The sequence below is a fragment of the Salvelinus sp. IW2-2015 genome, linkage group LG17 (genome assembly GCF_002910315.2).
Source record: "Salvelinus sp. IW2-2015 linkage group LG17, ASM291031v2, whole genome shotgun sequence".
NCBI lineage: Eukaryota > Metazoa > Chordata > Actinopteri > Salmoniformes > Salmonidae > Salvelinus > Salvelinus sp. IW2-2015.
Window position 1 is genome coordinate 8,737,223 of NC_036857.1, and position 17,764 is coordinate 8,754,986.

Consider the following 17,764-nt stretch of genomic DNA (forward strand, 5'->3'; position numbering starts at 1 on the left):
TTTGCATAGTCAACTTACACACAGCACTGATACACACACTTACCCCACAAGGGGTCCGTACCGGAAGATAACGTCAGTGACTCAACCCACTCAAGTTGAGTATAGTGAAAAAAGCCTGGCCCCTTTTGATAAACCGTGTCCCCTTTTTCTAGTGGAGATGAATGTGTTCCTTTATTAAGGGTACTGAATACTCTTCATCTATCTAGCTCTGTACAAGCCATTTCCTCTGACTGTAGCTCGACCCAGCCATCCTCTGACTGTAGCTCACCCAGCCATCTCTACTGTAGCTCACCCACCATCCTCTGACTGTACTCACCAGCCATCTCCTGACTGTAAGCTCACCAGCCATCCTCTGACTGTAGCTCACCCAGCATCCTCTGACTGTAGCTCACCCAGCCATCCTCTGACTGTAGCTCACCCAGCATCCTCTGACTGTAGCTCACCCAGCCATCCTCTGACTGTAGCTTCACCCAGCCATCCTCTACTGTAGCTCACCCAGCCATCTCTGACTGTAGCTCACCAGCATCCTCTGACTGTAGCTCACCAGCCATCCTCTGACTGTAGCTCACCCAGCCATCCTCTGACTGTAGCTCACCCAGCCCTAGTTCACATGCTAATAAACCTTCTTCTATAGGGACACCGGTGACTACGCTCCTCCAGCTTCTTCATAGGACACCGGTGAACACGCTCGGCTCCAGCTTCTTCTATAGACAACCGGTGAACTACGCTCGGCTCCAGCTTCTTCTATAGGACACCGGTGAACTACGCTCGGCTCCAGCTTCTTCTATAGGACACCGGTGAACTACGCTCGTCTCCAGTTCTTCTATAGGACACCGGTGAACCTACGCTGGCTCCAGCTTCTTTCTATAGGACACCGGTGAACTACGCTGCTCCACTTCTCTCTATAAGGAACTCGGTTGAACTACGCTCGGCTCCGCTTCTCTATAGGACACGGTGAACTACGCTCGCTCCAGCTTCTTTCTATAGGGACACGGTGACTACGCTCGCTCCACTTCTTCTATAGGACACCGGTGAAACTACGTCTCGGCTCCAGCTTTCTTCTCAGGTCTGCTGTACACTGAGTAACCTGATTCCCAAGGCAACCTTGCCAGACCCAGTGAGTGCATTTGTTTGTACTATTCCTATTTGAAACCAAGTTATCATAGTCTGAAAGTAAATATTTTATATATTTTTAAAGAAGTAGTTTGCATGTTTAATTCAACTTACTGTTATGAAATGTACTTCTGATGTGTGAAAGTTGACTGACCTTTAGAGTGGTAACCACAAACTGGATCCACTGCTTGGGAAACCAAAGCACAACTCTGTCTATGGAATGAAACTTTTGATGTTTCGAATGATATGGTTTATATCAGTTTGAAACTGCTGCATGTTATTGACTGAACTTTAGTGTTGTACTGTGCATGTGTGACTCTTTTGAACGTTCGTGTTGTATTCATGTAACTCGTGTTTGTACTTGTTGTTTGACGTCAGTGTTTACGTCATTGACTATTTGAACGTTCAGTGTTTGTACTGTGCATGTTTGACTATTGAACGTTCAGAGTGTTTGTACTGTGCATGTTTGACTATTTGAACGTTCAGTGTTTGTACTGTGCATGTTTGACTATTTGAACGTTCAGTGTTTGTACTGTGCATGTTTGATTTATGTTTCTAAACATCACCACAGCTGCTGTTCGCCAGAATTCCACACCTGTGTCTATTCCTCGATGCACACCTGTCCTACAAAGTCGCTACCATATGGTCACTCCCCTGACATTGCCCATCATCTGACCTGCCTCTGCAGCACTGAGAGTCAGCCAGGTGTGAATTGACTCCAAGATACAGCAAATTTAAGTGTTTAAATTATTTTAGTCTGCTTTTGTGTGAAAGCTTCCAATCTGGCCGGCAGTTTGTCCCTAGACTGTAACCCCTCTGGTCCGTAGGCGGACGGTCTGCCTGGAGACCCCTGATGTGCATCACCACAACCACCAGAGGGCACTAGTCATGCACAGAAAGGAGCACTACAGGAGAGTTTGCCCAGTAGTAAAACATAAGCCCGAAACTGATATGAAAATGGCACATTTCTGCTGTACTACACCGGCTCCAATACTTGTCGGATGTGGCAGGGCTTGTAAACTTTTACAGACTACAAAGGGAAGCACAGCCGCGAGCTGCCCATTGACACGAGTCTACCAGACGAGCTAAATTACTTCTACGCTTGCTTCGAGGCAAGTAACAGGTGTTCCGGAAGACTATGTAATCACGCTCTCCGTAGCCGATGTAAGACCTTTACACAGGTCAACATTCACAAGGCCGCAGTGCCAGACAGATTACGAGGACGTGTACTCCGAGCATGCACTGACCAACTGGCAAGTGTCTTCACTGACATTTTCAACCTGTCCCTGACTGAGTCTGTAATACCAACATGTTTCAAGCAGACCACCATAGTCCCTGTGCCCAAGAACACTAAGGTAACCTGCCTAAATGACTACCGACCCGTAGCACTCACATCTGTAGCCATGAAGTGCTTTGAAAGGCTGGTCATGGCTCACATCAACACCATTATCCCAGAAACCCTAGACCTACTCTAATTTCCATACCGCCCCAACAGATCCACAGATGATACAATCTCTATTGCACTCAACACTGCCCTTTCCAACCTGGGCAAAAGGAACACCTATGTGAGAATGCTATTCATTGACTACAGCTCAGCGTTCAAAACCATAGTGCCCTCAAAGCTCATCACTAAGCTAAGGACCCTGGGACTAAACACCTCCCTCTGCAACTGGATCCTGGACTTCCCGGACAGGCCGCCCCCAGGTGGTAAGGGTAGGTAACAACACATCCACCACGCTGATCCTCAACACGGTGGCCCCTCAGAGGTGCGTGCTCAGTCCGTTCCTGTACGCCCTGTTCACTCATGACTGCATGACCAGGCACAACTCCAACACCATCATCAAGCTTGCCGATGACACAACAGTGGTAGGCCTGATCACCAACAACGATGAGACAGACTATAGGGATGAGATCAGAGACCTAGCCATGTGGTGCCAGGACAACAACCTCTCCCTCAACGTGATCAAGTCAAAGGAGATGATTGTGGACTACAGGAAAAGGAGGACCGAGCACGCCCCCATTCTCATCGACGAGGCTGCAGTGGAGCAGGTTGAGAGCTTCAAGTTCCTTGGTGTCCACATCACCAACAAACTATCATGGTCCAAACACATTAAGGCAGTCGTGAAGAGGGCACGACAAAGCCTATTCCCCCTCAGGATACTGAAAAGCTTTGGCATGGGTCCTCAGATCCTAAAAAGGTTCTACAGCTGCACCATCGAGAGCATCCTGACCGGTTGCATCACTGCCTGGTATGGCAACTGCTCGGCCTTCAACTGCAAGGCACTACAGAGGGTAGTGCGTACGGCCCAGTACATGACTGGGGCCAAGCTTCCTGCCATCCAGGACCTCTATACCAGGCAGTGTCAGAGGAAGGCCCTAAAAATTGTCAATGACTCCAGCCACCCTAGTCATAGACTGTTCTCTCTGCTACCGCACGGCTAGCAGTACCGGAGAGCCAAGTCTAGGTCCAAAAGGCTTCTTAACAGCTTCTACCCCCAAGCCATAAGACTCCTGAACAGCTAATCAAAGGGCTACCCAGACCCCTCTTTTAGACTGCTGCTACTCTGTTTATTATCAATGCATAGTCACTTTAACTCTACCTACATGTACATATTACCTCAATTACCTTGATTAACCGGTGCCCCCGCACATTGACTCTGTACCGGTACCCCCTGTATATAGCCTCGCTATTGTTATTTTACTGCTGCTGTTTAATTATTTGTTACTTTTATTTTCTATTTAACTTTTTTTCTTAAAAACTTCTTAAAGCATTGTAGGTTAAAGGCTTGTAAGTAAGCATTTCACTGTAAGGGCTACACCTGTTGTATTCGGCGCATGTGACAAATAAAATTAGATTTGATTAATAAATGTTTCTCTGGGGCTTCGTTAGGTATCACCAGGTGTGGCAGAAGCCATTCTACAGAACCTGCACTGAGAGTACAGGTAAAAGCATCCTCGTCTGAATTATTCCTTTCCCTCCTATACCTAGCTGAGCTTCTGTCATATTGTTTATGTATCTCTCTGTCTCTCTATTTTCCAGGAAGGAGGTATGTGAGCAGCTGAAGAGACAAATAGAGGAGAAGGGGGCTGATGCTGCAGCTGGCCAGTAAGGCAGAGAAGGCAGAGTTTTTATGGGATGTGGATCGCTTGGCTCTGTCCAGTCAGAGAGAGCAAAGGATACAACACAGAAGAGAGGAGTTAGTACAGAGATGAGAATAAGAGGGTAATACACCCACACCCACACACTTATTCCTAATGTGAGATTTTGTACTTATATATATATATATTATATACACTCCTCTTTCGTGTGTGTGTGTGTGCGCAGCTGATGGAGCATAGCTAGAGGGACAGGACATTGACACGCTCTCTGGAGATCCTGATGGAGAGAGAACTGCTGTGCCACAACCACAATTAACTGGAGTGGCGTGTCTTACATAGCTAGCATTCTAGGGGGTTTCTCCAGTATCTGTTTCCTTGAATGGCTTTAATCTATCGTCTCCATGCAACGGCAGTATTTTATTAAGGTCTTCAGCAATGAGCAGCATGAGTTCAAATTACATTTATTTCAACAGCATGTCAAAATAATGGTAAGAGAGGTTATTGGAAAGCTAAAAATAGAACACTAAACTCAGAATTTTTCCTTTTTAATAATGATCATAATGCAAAGAACTGCAGTTGAAATGTAGGCCTAACACACACACACACGCGTTATTTAACCAAAGGACATGATTATTAACAGTTAAAATGGATATTATTGAAAACAACATCTGGAAGGTTGAAAATGAAAAAAGATGGATCATTTGAATAACAATTGTGCTAGATCTAGTAGCTACTGAGGATGAGGGGGGAATAATGTGGAGGGATATGATTGATCAGATATCATTTAGTTGCTTCAACTGTAAAATGTTGACACCTCTGATAAAATACACTTGTGCATTTCATTGTACAGTACCCCATATTACCTGGTGCTGATCAAACTCAATGTATCACAGACACACACCAAACAGATGCCGAATAAAAATCATAAAAGGTCTTTGCTAAAAACAAACAAAACATTTAAAAATGTTTTTTATTTTTAGAAAGGACCTATTGCAAAACAATGAAATGGGAGACATCTTCAATAGGACTAGAGTATTTTACTCTCACATACTCAGGCAGTAGGTTTAGGGGCTGGTGAAGCAGTAGTGATTATCCTTGTATCCTGGTTGTACAGTTTAGAGGGAAACAAGCAGCTCTATAAAGTCTTCCATGCCAATCATAGGATAATACATACAGTACAGTATAGCCTTTCTCAGATCCTTTTCTCGTGCATTCATACAGCAAGAATCTGTCTGTGCAAAAACACAGATAAATACAGTCATAATATGAACAGGATTATAAATAAACAGTGTTTTAACATTGGATGGAATTCAACTGGCGCAACAGGATACATCAGTTCTTTCCTCAACAAGTCCACCATAGCAGCAGCCTTCAGTGCAAAGCCCCAATGACAATCCCATCTCACCCGCCATCTCCCATCACCACGGGAACACCCTCTGTTCCTCAGTAAAAGGTGAAATTATGAACAGGAGATGCTGATGAGGTAAGGGGTGCCTAAGAAGTTTGATTTGTGATGAATGGAAATGGACAAACATTGACATTTTAGTTAATTAGCAAACACTCCTATCCAGAGCAATTTACAGGAGCAATTAGGGTTAAGAGCCTTGCTCGGGGGCACATTGACAGATTTTTCACCTAGTCGGCTTGAGAATTCGAACCTGCGACCTGGTTTTGAACCATATATAATTTTGGAGCAAAATTTTGCCCAGTGGAAGATACAAATGCATAATAACTTGGTAACAATCAGTAGTGGTCTTATCCTACCCCCACTCCGTCCCTTTCCTACCCCAGAGTCGAGGCAAGAGGGTTGGGTTTTGTCTCCCATATCAGTGCAGACAGACACTCCAGTCTCCTTAGTGTTTCTCAGTGTTTTTGGATCAAGTAGTACCTGGTCTTCTTCTATATTCACTCCCGCCATTGAGCTCTCTGATTTGACCTTCCTCTGAGCTCCATGTTCTCTTATTCACCTCCCTCTAACATTTGGAAAGTTCATATTCCAGAAGACCCACAATAATCCCAAGCCTTTTCAAGGCTTCCTTTAGGACCCCTCTTCTCTCACCCTAACCCCTACCACCCCAAAGTAGTATAGTACATCCCTGAATGGCTAGCATTCCTGTAGCCGTCCCACCCCCAGTTTTGTCGCCCGCATCGGCTTGCATTCAATGAGTTCCTTCCTCTTTCCCGTATCCCTGGCTCCTGATAGGCTAGCGTCCCTTCAGGAAGCCGTCCAGCATGCGATCACCCTTCTCTGATAGCCAGTATCCGGCCATGGCGGCCACGCCCCCGATGAAAATGGCGGTGAAGACCATGTCACCCTTGGCGGCAAGCGTTGCTAGGGCACAGATGACCACGCCAAAGAACATCTGCTGCAGGACAAGTACCTCGTCATCAGTCATGTCATCAAACAGGCCCTTCTCTGGACCACCTGATGGGGAGAGAGAGAGAGGGGGGGAGAGAGAGAGAGAGAGAGAGAGAGGGGGAGAGAGAGAGAGAGAGAGAGGGGTGCTGTGTATATAGGAGTGTGCCAAGTAGAGAGAACTATCAAGGGTGCTCGCGCGTCCTACTGTAAGGCTGGTTCTCCACACAGATGCTGTCCCTTCGGATGAAGCCGTCAGCACATTCACAGCGGAAGGAGCCCTCTTCATTGAAACAAGCCTCATTCAGCCCTGGACACGCTATCGCCCTCTCACTACACTCATTCACATCTAGGAGGGAGAGAGAGAACATGGACAGAGTGACACCCATACCAAGACAGAGACAGATGTACACTACAAGTAAGTAGCCAGACTACTTTAACAAAAGGTTCATCTGATTGGCCAAACCATCTATAGACATTAAAAGAGAACCACACAGACAAATGTAAACACAGCTGCGTTCCCTCACCAAGACATTTGGCTCCTCTGAGCTTGTATCCCCTAGCACATTTCTTACAGCGGGCAGGACCACTGCCCATACAGCCCACACATGCCTGGTCACAGCCTGGCACAGAGGAAAGAGAACAGAGATCTGGGTCAGAACACAGGTTTACCAACAACACAAACCATCATTACTCTGTTACTAGCAGATAGTAGAGGGAGAGCCTACAGTACCTCTGCACTCGTACGATCCATCTGTGTTGTGGCAATATGTGTTGGAGAGACATCGAGCCAGCTCTGTGCCGCACTCATCAGTGTCTAGAAACAACATGCACAACAGGAGTTAAACACTGTAGTAGGGATTTTCAAGGTGAAAAAAAAGAAGAGCAGTCACAGATGAAGTCAATCAAAATCAATCTGGTTTAATACAAGTTGCAACAGGGAGACACCTCCAGCACAGAAAGAGACCATGTCTAACTTGTCTTCTCTAAGCAGACCCTTATATTCTAATCTATTCTCACAGCACCAATGTTCTGAAAACACCCACTAACAGGCTTGAATCAGTGTCACAGAATCACAGAATCCAACAACAATCAGTGTCCTCGGTCCTTTTACCTCCAGATATGAGAACAATCCATAACATTTAGTACCAAGTCTAGTGACCATCAACCTGTACACCAAGTCTAGTGACCATCAACCTGTACACCAAGTCTAGTGACCATCAACCTGCACACCAAGTCTAGTGACCATCAACCTGCCACACCAAGTCTAGTGACCATCAACCTGTACACCAAGTCTGTGACCATCAACCTGTACACAAGTCTAGTGACCACAACCTGTACACCAAGTCTAGTGACCATCAACCTTACACCAAGTCTAGTGACCATCAACCTGCACACCAAGTCTAGTGACCTCAACCTGTACACCAAGTCTAGTGACCATCAACCTGTACACCAAGTCTAGTGACCATCAACCTGCACACCAAGTCTAGTGACCATCAACCTGTACACACAAGTTCTAGTGACCATCAACCTGTACACCAAGTCTAGTGACCATCAACCTGTACACCAAGTCTTAGTGACCATCAACCTGCACACAAGTCTAGTGACCATCAACCTGTACACCAAGTCAGTGACCATCAACCTGTACACCAAGTCTAGTGACCATCAACCTGTACACCAAGTCTAGTGACCACAACCTGTACACCAAGTCTAGTGACCATCAACCTGCACACCAAGTCTAGTGACCATCAACCTGCACACCAAGTCTAGTGACCATCAACCTGCACACCAAGTCTAGTGACCATCAACCTGCACACCAAGTCTAGTGACCATCAACCTGCACACAAGTCTAGTGACCATTCAACCTGTACACCAAGTCTAGTGGACATCAACCTGTACACCAAGTCTAGTGACCATCAACCTGCACACCAAGTCTAGTGACCATCAACCTGCACACCAAGTCTAGTGACCATCAATCTGTACACAAATGAGTGTCACAAAGCATTGTGTTAATAATTACTTGTAACTGAAATTGAATTTCTCCATTACAAACACAGATACAAAGTAAGAAAACTAACAGAAGACACATGCTCTCTCAAATACACACACAAAAGCCAAATACTCACCAACACACTTGTTGTCATGGAGGATCCACCCAGGTTTGCAGTCCACACATTTGTAGTCCTCTGGCCCTGAGCATTTTTTACAGGAGTGGTAGCATGCTACAGACATCACACACAGAGGAGAAATGATTGGTCTGTGAGACGTCTACATGAGATTGGTTGAGAATAAGCCAGGCTGTCTGATTCATGATCAGACAGGTAAAACTGTTTCTGACTGGGTACCTGCACAGGCTGGTGTGCTGTGATTGGAGCTCTTCTCTCTGTAGTAGCCATCTGCACAGCTCTGACACAGCTGACCAAAGTACCCCGGATCACACACACACTCTCCATCTCCCAGACGGGTACCCTCTCCCTCACAGCGACCCAGACCACCACACACACCTCCAGGACCGGACAGACACTCTGCAGCACAACAACACACAGGGTTAATAATGTGACAACAGAGAGAGAACTATTGTGGGTGTGTGTGTGTGTGTTCAATACCTTTGCAGTCTGGGCCAAAGCGTCCTGGGGGACAGCAGAGTCGGAGCTCCTCTATACACAGCCACTCAAATAGATCTGGAGCCTCCTGCCGCCTACACACACAGAGACAATCACAAGGTCAGTGATGAGAGGGGAAGGACACACACACATAACAATATAATACACAGGTGTGTAAACAGTAAGACAAAACTGATTATACATATACCACATTTACATGATCAGACACACATACCGGTGGAACCACCATGTCTCCACTTGGTCCTCTAACTGCTCCAGCAGTTTGTTACAGTCAAAGTCAGATTTCTCACATGCTGCCTCCACTATCTCCAGCAGCCTGGTCTCACTGAGAACCAGGAACCAGGAGGAGAGGAGACGTGAGTAATGTGGAACACTTCACTAGAGAACAGAGCACAGAGAAAACAAATACACCCTCCTATTCTCCATTATGCACTCTAGGAGGATCTCCGACACACGCTCGCTCACTCTCACAATCACAGACACACACAGTGTGGCCTAGTTTTGAGAGGCTGTCATATTGTGTAAGGACATATGGGGTGTAGAGCCCTAGTCTTGTCAGTACTGTACTGGTTCAGCATTGCCTTGGCTCAGTCATGAGGAGTCCAATTCAGGTCAGAGGCATCAGGTAACAAGCCTTCATAGCAACACAATAAAGGTGCATTGGCCACTCAACAACATGCTAAGGCTTGTCAGGGATTAGCAGGCCTCGTGGGCTTTCCTCTATGTCAACGCAGATGTTAGACTGCAGGTCTTAAAGACTGCAAGTCCCAAAGACTGCAGGTCCTATGACTGTATATTTGTGGAGATTCTAGTGACAGGCCTAGTGGGGCCATAAGTACCTGCGAGCATATTTAGCCAGCTTCTCCTCCTCCCAAGCAGTGTTCCCACCTCCAAAGTTTTTATTGGATGTTTTCTCCAGGCCCTGAAAAAATGTGTTTTAATAAAAGACCACCAGGTGAAGACAGAAACAGAACAGCAAGGAGAGTAAAATGGCAGCTACTGACCGAAACATAAGCAATAAGCAAAAGAGATACCAATATGACCGACAAACTAATCAACAGACTGAGGGAATGAGAGAGACAGCGATAGAGACTCCTACCTTGATGAAGCTGTCAGTTAGTTTGCGGCAGGTCTGACATGGTGCAGTCTGTACTCGTACCACAGACAGCACAGAGAAGAGTACCAGGGCAGGGAGCAGGGGCCACGACCACCACATGGCTTGGACTACCTACCACTCAGCCACTGAGAACAGAGACAGGGGATTCAGACAGAGCAGGATCATAGACCGCTGTGGCTATTATTGATGATGAAAATTATCTCGGGAGATAGTACAGTCGGCATTTGATTGTGAGATATTCTAGGTCGGGTGAACAGAAGGACTTGAGTTCCTGTATGTTATCACAATTACACCATAAGTCATTAATCATAAAATATATATTTTCACCCATCTGCTTCCTGGAGAGATGTTTGTTCCTGTCGGTGGGATGTACTGAGAACCCAACTGGCTTTACAGAGTCAGACAGTGTATCTCGAGAGAGCCATGTTTCCGTGAAGCAGAGTATGTTACAATCCCTGGTGTCTCTCTGAAAAGCTACTCTCGTCTTGAGCTCATCAATTTTATTATCCAGAGATTGGACATTAGCGAGTAAAATACTTGTGAGCAGTGGGTGGCGTGCACGCTTCCTAAGTTGGACCAGAAGACCGCCTCAAGTACCTCTTCTCCACCAGCGTTGTTTTGGGTCAGCCTGAAGTCGTAATCCTGGTCGTAACGCTGGAAGTTCTGGTGAGTTACCGCCACTCTAATATCCAACAGTTCTTCCTGGCTGTATGTAATGAGACAAAACAATTCCTGAGCTAATAACGGTAAAAAAAAATGTACATGAACCAAAAAAATACTGCAGAGTTGCATAAGAGCTAGTCGCGATGCTGCCATCTCCGTCGGCACCATCATACTGTATGGCAGCATTCACGCAAAACTGAAAGCGAACCACCACATTTAACCAGGGCAAGAAGACTGGGAATATAGAAGAATACAAACAGTGTAGTTATTCCCTCTGCAAAGCAATCAAGCAGGGTAAACGCCAGTATAGGGACAAAGTTGAGTCCCAGTTCAACGGCTCAGACACGAGACATATGTGGCAGGGTCTACAGACAATCACGGATTATAAAAGGAAAACCAGCCACGTCACAGACACCGACAACCTGCTTCCGGACAGACTGAATACCTTCTTCACTTGCTTTGAGGATAATACAGTGCCTCCGACGCGGCCCGCTATCAAGGACTGTGGGCTCTCCTTCTCCCTGGCCGACGTGAGTAGGACATTTAAGCGGGTTAACCCTCGCAAGGCTGCCGGCCCAGAAGGCATCCCTCACAGCATGCGCAGACCAGGTGGCTGGTTTGTTCACAGATATATTCGATCTCTCCCTATCCCAGTCTGTTGTCCCCACACGCTTCAAGATGGCCACCATTGCTTTCTTAGGGACAGGGACAAAGGTAAATGAACTAAATGACTATCGGCCCGTAGCACTCACCTCTGTCATCATGAAGTGCTTTGAGAGACTAGTCAAGGATCATATCACCTCCACCTTACCTGCCACCCTAGACCCTCTTCAATTTGCTTACCGCCCCAATAGATCCACAAAAAAAAGATCTGAACCCCGCCCTGTGTAACTGGGTCCTGGACTTCCTGACGAGTTGCCCCCAGGTAGTGAAGGTAGGAAACAACTAGAGATCGACCGATTAATCGGAATGGCCGATTAATTAGGACACCGATTTGGCCGATTTTTATTMAAGATATATTTTTTTACACCTTTATTTAATCTTTATTTAACTAGGCAAGTCAGTTAACAACACATTCTTATTTTCAATGACGGCCTAGGAACGGTGGGTTAACTGCCTTGTTCAAGGGCAGAACGACAGATTTTTACCTTGTCAGTTCGGGGATTCAATCTTGCAACCTTACAGTTAACTAGTCCAACGCTCTAACCACCTGATTACATTGCACTCCACAAGGAGCCTGCCTGTTACGCGAATGCAGTAAGCCAAGGTAAGTTGCTAGCTAGCATTAAACTTATCTTATAAAAAACAATCAATCAATCATAACCACTAGTTAACTACACATGGTTGATGATATTACTAGTTTGCATATAATCGATACGGCGCGTATTCGTGATAAAGGACTGTCGTTGCTCCAATGTGTACCTAACCATAAACATCAATGCCTTTCTTAAAATCAATACACAGAAGTATATATTTTTAAACCTGCATATTTAGCTAAAAGAAATCCAGGTTAGCAGGCAATATTAATCTTGCGTTCATTGCACGCAGAGTCAGTGTATATGCAACAGTATGGGCCGCCTAATTTGCCAGAATTTTACGTAATTATGACATAACATTGAAGGTTGTACAATGTAACAGCAATATTTAGACTTAGGGATGCCATCCGTTAGATAAAATACGAAACGGTTACGTATTTCACTGAAAGAATAAACGTTTTGTTTTCGAGATGATAGTTTCCGGATTTGACCATATTAATGACCTAAGGCTCGTATTTCTGTGTGTTATTATGTTATAATTAAGTCTATGATTTGATAGAGCAGTCTGACTGAGCGGTGGTAGGCACCAGCAGGCTCGTAAGCATTCATTCAAACAGCACTTTAGTGCGTTTTGCCAGCAGCTCGTCGCTGTGCTTCAAGCATTGCGCTGTTTATGACTTCAAGCCTATCAACTCCCGAGATTAGGCTGGTGTACCCGATGTGAAATGGCTAGCTAGTTAGCGGGGTGCGCGCTAATAGCGTTTCAAACGTCACTCGCTCTGAGACTTGGAGTGGTTGTTCCCCTTGCTCTGCATGGGTAACGCTGCTTCGAGGGTGGCTGTTGTCGATGTGTTCCTGGTTCGAGCGAGGAGAGGGACGGAAGCTATACTGTTACACTGGCAATACTAAAGTGCCTATAAGAACATCCAATGGTTAATGAAATACAAATGATATAGAGAGAAATAGTCCTATAATTCCTATAATAACTACAACCTAAAACTTCTTACCTGGGAATATTGAAGACTCATGTTAAAAGGAACCACCAGCTTTCATATGTTCTCATGTTCTGAGCAAGGAACTTAAACATTAGCTTTCTTACATGGCACATATTGCACTTTTACTTTCTTCTCCAACACTTTGTTTTTGCATTATTTAAACCAAATTGAACATGTTTCATTATTTATTTGAGGCTACATTTATTTTATTGTATTGATGTATTATATTAAGTTAAAATAAGTGTTCATTCAGTATTGTTGTAATTGTCATTATTACAAATAAATAATTGTTTATTTTAATTTAAATTTTTTATAAATCGTCCGATTAAATCGGTATCGGCTTTTTTTGGTCCTCCAATAATCGGTATCGGCGTTGAAAAATCATAATCGGTCGACCTCTAGAAACAACATCTCCTCTTCGCTGATCCTCAACACTGGGGTCCCACAAGGGTGCGTGCTCAGCCCCATCCTGTACTCCCTGTTCACCCATGACTGCGTGGCCAACCACGCCTCCAACTCAATCATCAAGTTTGCAGATGACAACAGTAGTAGGCTTGATTACCAATTACCAACAAAGATGAGACAGCCTACAGGGAGGAGGTGAGGGCTCTGGGAGTGTGGTGCCAGGAAAATAACCTCTCACTCAACGTCAACAAAACTAAGGAGATGATCTTGGACTTCAGGAAACATCAGAAGGAGCACCCACCTATCCACATCGACGGGACCACAGTGGAGAAGGTGGAAAGCTTCAAGTTCCTCAGCGTACACATCACACATCACAAACTGAAATGGTCCACCCACACAGATAGTTTGGTGAAGGCGGCACAACAGCACCTCTTCAACCTCAGGAGGCTAAAGACATTTGGCTTAACATCTAAAACCCTCACAACCTTTTACAGATGCACAATTGAGAACATCCTGTCGGGCTGTTTCACCACCTGGTATGGCAACTGCACCGCCCACAACCACAAAGCTCTCCAGAGGGGGGTGCAGTCCGCCCAACACATTACCAGGGGCAAACTTCCCGCCCTCCTGGACACCTACAGCACCCGATGCCATAGGAAGGCCAAAAAGATCATCAACCACCCGAGCCACTGCCTGTTCACCCCGCTATCATCAAGAAGGCTAGGTCAGTACAGGTGCATCAAAGCTGGGACCGAGAGATAGAAGCTGAAAAACAGCTTCTATCTCAAAGCCATCAGACTGCTCAAAAGCCGTCCCTAGCACATCAGAGGCAGCTGCCTGTAGACATAGATTAGGAATCACTGGCCACTTTAAAGAAATGAATCACTAGTCACTTTAATAATGTTCCGTATCTAGCATGACTCATGTACAGTTGAAGTCGGAAATTTACATACACTTAGGTTGGAGTCATTAAAACTAGTTTTTCCAACCACTCCACAAATTTCCTGTTAACAAACTACAGTTTTGGCAAGTCGGTTAGGACATCTACCTTGTGCATGAACAGTAATTTTTCCAACAATTGTTTACAGACAGATTATTTCACTGTATCACAATTCCAATGGGTCAGAGGTTTACATACATTAAGTTGACTGTGCCTTTAAACAGCTTGGAAAATTCCAGAAAATTATGTCAAGGCTTTATTTATTTTTTATTTTACCTTTATTTAACTAGGCAAGTCAGTTAAGTACAAATTCTTATTTTCAATGATGGCTACCTGCCTTATTTCCACTAGGCTACCTGCCGCCCCAGTGGAAGCTTCTTTAAGAAGCTTCTGATAGGCTAATTGACATCATTTGAGTCAATTGGACATGTATCTGTGGATGTATTTCAAGGCCTACCTTCAAACTCAGTGCCTCTTTGCTTGACATCATGGGAAAATCAAAAGAAATCAGCCAAGACCTCAGAAAAAAAATTGTAGACCTCCACAAGTCTGGTTCATCATTGGGATTAATTTCCAAACGCCTGAAGGTACCACGTTCATCTGTACAAACAATAGTACACAAGAATAAACACCATGGGACCACGCAGCCGTCATACCGCTCAGGAAGGAGACGCGTTCTGTCTCCTAGTGATTAACGTACTTTGGTGCGAAAAGTGCAAATCAATCCCAGAACAACAGCAAAGGACCTTGTGAAAATGCTGGAGGAAACAGGTACAAAAGTATCTATATCCACAGTAGAACGAGTCATATAGCGACATAACCTGAAAGGCCGCTTAGCAAGGAAGAAGCCACTGCTCCAAAACCGMCATAAAAAAAGCCAGACTACGGTTTGCAACTGCACATGGGGACAAAGATCGTACTTTTTGGAGAAATGTTCTCTGGTCTGATGAAACAAAAATAGAACTGTTTGGCTTTGCTGCAGGAGGGACTGGTGCACATCACAAAATAGATGGCATCATGAGGAGTAAAATGATGTGGATATATTGAAGCAACATCTCAAGACATCAGTCAGGAAGTTAAAGCTTGGTCGCAAATGGCTCTTCCAAATGGACAATGACCCCAAGCATACTTCCAAAGTTGTGGCAAAATGGCAAAAAAAGTCAAGTTATTGGAGTGGCCATCACAAAGCCCTGACCTCAATCACATAGAAAATGTGTGGGCAGAACTAAAAAAGCGTGTGCGTACTATTGTTTGTACAGATGAACGTGGTACCTTCAGGCGTTTGAAAATTGCTCCCAAGGATGAACCAGCTCTGTCAGGAGGAGTGGGCCAAAATTCACCCAACTTATTGTGGCAAGCTTGTGGAAGGCTACTCGAAACGTTTGACCCAAGTTAAACAATTTAAAGGCAATGCTACCAAATACTAATCGAGTGTATGTAAACTTCTGACCCACTGGGAATGCGATGAAAGAAAGAAAAGCTGAAATAAATCATTCTCTCTACTATTATTCTGACATTTCACATTCTTAAAATAAAGTGGTGATCCTAACTGACCTAAGACAGGGAATTTTTACTAGGATTAAATGTCAGGAATTGTGAAAAACTGAGTTTAAATGTATTTGGCTAAGGTGTATGTAAACTTCCGACTTCAACTGTATAAACTGCACTTCACACTATTCTACGGTATCTTAGTCACTTTTAAATTGTGTTTACATATTGCATCACCCATTTCATATTGTATACTACACCACTGACTGTTAAACAGCCATTTACAGCACATCAGAGACTGCTGCCTATAGACATAGATTAGGAATCACTGTCCACTTTTAGGAAATGAAACACTAGCCACTTTAATAATGTCTCTGTGACTTGCATTACTCATCTCATATGTGTAAACTGTACTCTATACTATTCTATGGTATCTTAATCACTTTAATTGTTTGTAAATATTGCATCACCGATCTCATATGTACATACTGTACTCTATACTATGCCACTGTATCTTAGTCCAATGCCGCTATGACATATATGTATATATATTCTTAATCCATTCCTTACTGAGATTTACTTGTTAGATATTACTGCACTGTCGGAGCTAGAAGCACAAGCATTTCACTACACCCACAATAACATCTGCTAAAAACGTGTATGTGACCAATACATTTGATTTGATTATCATGATGGGCAGCAGGATTAAATGTGTGTGAAAAGATAAGAGGATGAGTTATATCAATGTTTCAGTAAACAACGCAGAGCCACTGAATTCCTGTATCTCTCACAATGTCAATGTTCATTGACAAATCCAAACCTAGTTGGATCCTGTTATGGGTAAGCCTAGTGATGATTATGCTCCATTGCCTCTGCTGCCTGGCAAAAAAACATAGCTAGTTAAATTCTTAGAAAGCTAGGTATGGAGCTCACTACATTGTTGCCTTGACTGAACTATTTAGGCTGTGGTCCGATGAGGATCATCATCATTCTGAATAGCATCTTCATAATCAGTTAGACTGGCTAGTGTGGTCAGCTAACGTTAGCTAGTTAGTGTAAGGTCCCGTTGGCAAATCAGGTCAGTACAAGTAATGACATGATTATCCATCTTAAACGTCATCAAAACCATTGATGACTATTTCTATTTCTACTATTTCTAAACTAGAACTATTTCTTCTTGTCTATTGCTACATTGCATGGCAGTAAATTGACTGTGATAACTAGTTAGCTACCCAGCTAACGCACTGCTATGGCAAACTAGCAATCTATCTGGATGGATAGCTAATGTTAGCTAAATTAGCGTTACCCAGCTAACGCTAGCTGGCTTCCAATAAATTATGCTGCGCTGCATCCTACCTTCAGCTTGCTATAAACTCTCAGCAGCTTGTAGACAACCAACTGGAGCGTCCTCAGCACCTTAATACAATTTCACGGTCTTTCACCGGTTTAGTTCTTCATCCGTGCCATTCATTGACCGGTGCTGATGCAGTGGTTCTTGTTGATTCTTCTTCCCAGACTCTGTTTAGCTGAGGCGCAGCTGGCAGGATACTGCCCAATCCCACTGGGACTTCAGTCTTCAACCAATCATTACCCGCGAGTACAAAGAAGGGCGTGTCTTGTTTTAAAGAAGTTGAATGGGTCATTGCCCTGATAGACTTTGTCAGACAGGCAAATCATTCAAGATTAGAATAACTGCAAAATTCAACAC

The 17,764-nt window shown here is 44.4% G+C and overlaps 1 protein-coding gene across 3 annotated transcripts; it reads right to left on the reverse strand.

The window, feature by feature from the left end:
- Positions 1–4,741: 4,741 nt before the first annotated feature.
- Positions 4,742–17,597, reverse strand: LOC111977086 (protein disulfide isomerase CRELD1). 3 transcript variants are annotated; one of them, XM_024147615.2, is made up of 12 exons: positions 17,413–17,597; positions 10,907–11,015; positions 10,292–10,434; positions 10,032–10,114; positions 9,407–9,565; positions 9,175–9,266; positions 8,914–9,093; positions 8,695–8,790; positions 7,302–7,385; positions 7,096–7,191; positions 6,777–6,917; positions 4,742–6,637 (listed from the first exon to the last, which is right to left on the reverse strand). In XM_024147615.2, the coding sequence occupies exons 3-12, from the start codon at positions 10,406–10,408 to the stop codon at positions 6,417–6,419; spliced, it is 1,269 nt and encodes a 422-aa protein (XP_024003383.1). In that variant the 5' UTR covers positions 10,409–10,434; positions 10,907–11,015; positions 17,413–17,597; the 3' UTR covers positions 4,742–6,416. The 3 variants fall into 3 exon arrangements, with proteins under 3 accessions (XP_024003383.1, XP_070303944.1, XP_024003382.1); XM_070447843.1 differs by having other exon boundaries at positions 9,407–9,517; positions 17,413–17,596; XM_024147614.2 differs by lacking the exon at positions 10,907–11,015.
- Positions 17,598–17,764: the final 167 nt, after the last annotated feature.

Bases quoted from the DNA above. Each gene is read 5' to 3' on its own strand.
- LOC111977086 (XM_024147614.2), bottom strand. From the start codon at position 10,408: ATGTGGTGGTCGTGGCCCCTGCTCCCTGCCCTGGTACTCTTCTCTGTG. The intron at 9,267-9,406 runs GTATGTGTGTCT...CTGTGTGTGTAG, and splicing joins GAGACATGGTGGTTCCACCG to GCGGCAGGAGGCTCCAGATC. The intron at 7,386-8,694 runs GTGAGTATTTGG...TGTTGTTTCTAG, and splicing joins CCATGACAACAAGTGTGTTG to ACACTGATGAGTGCGGCACA.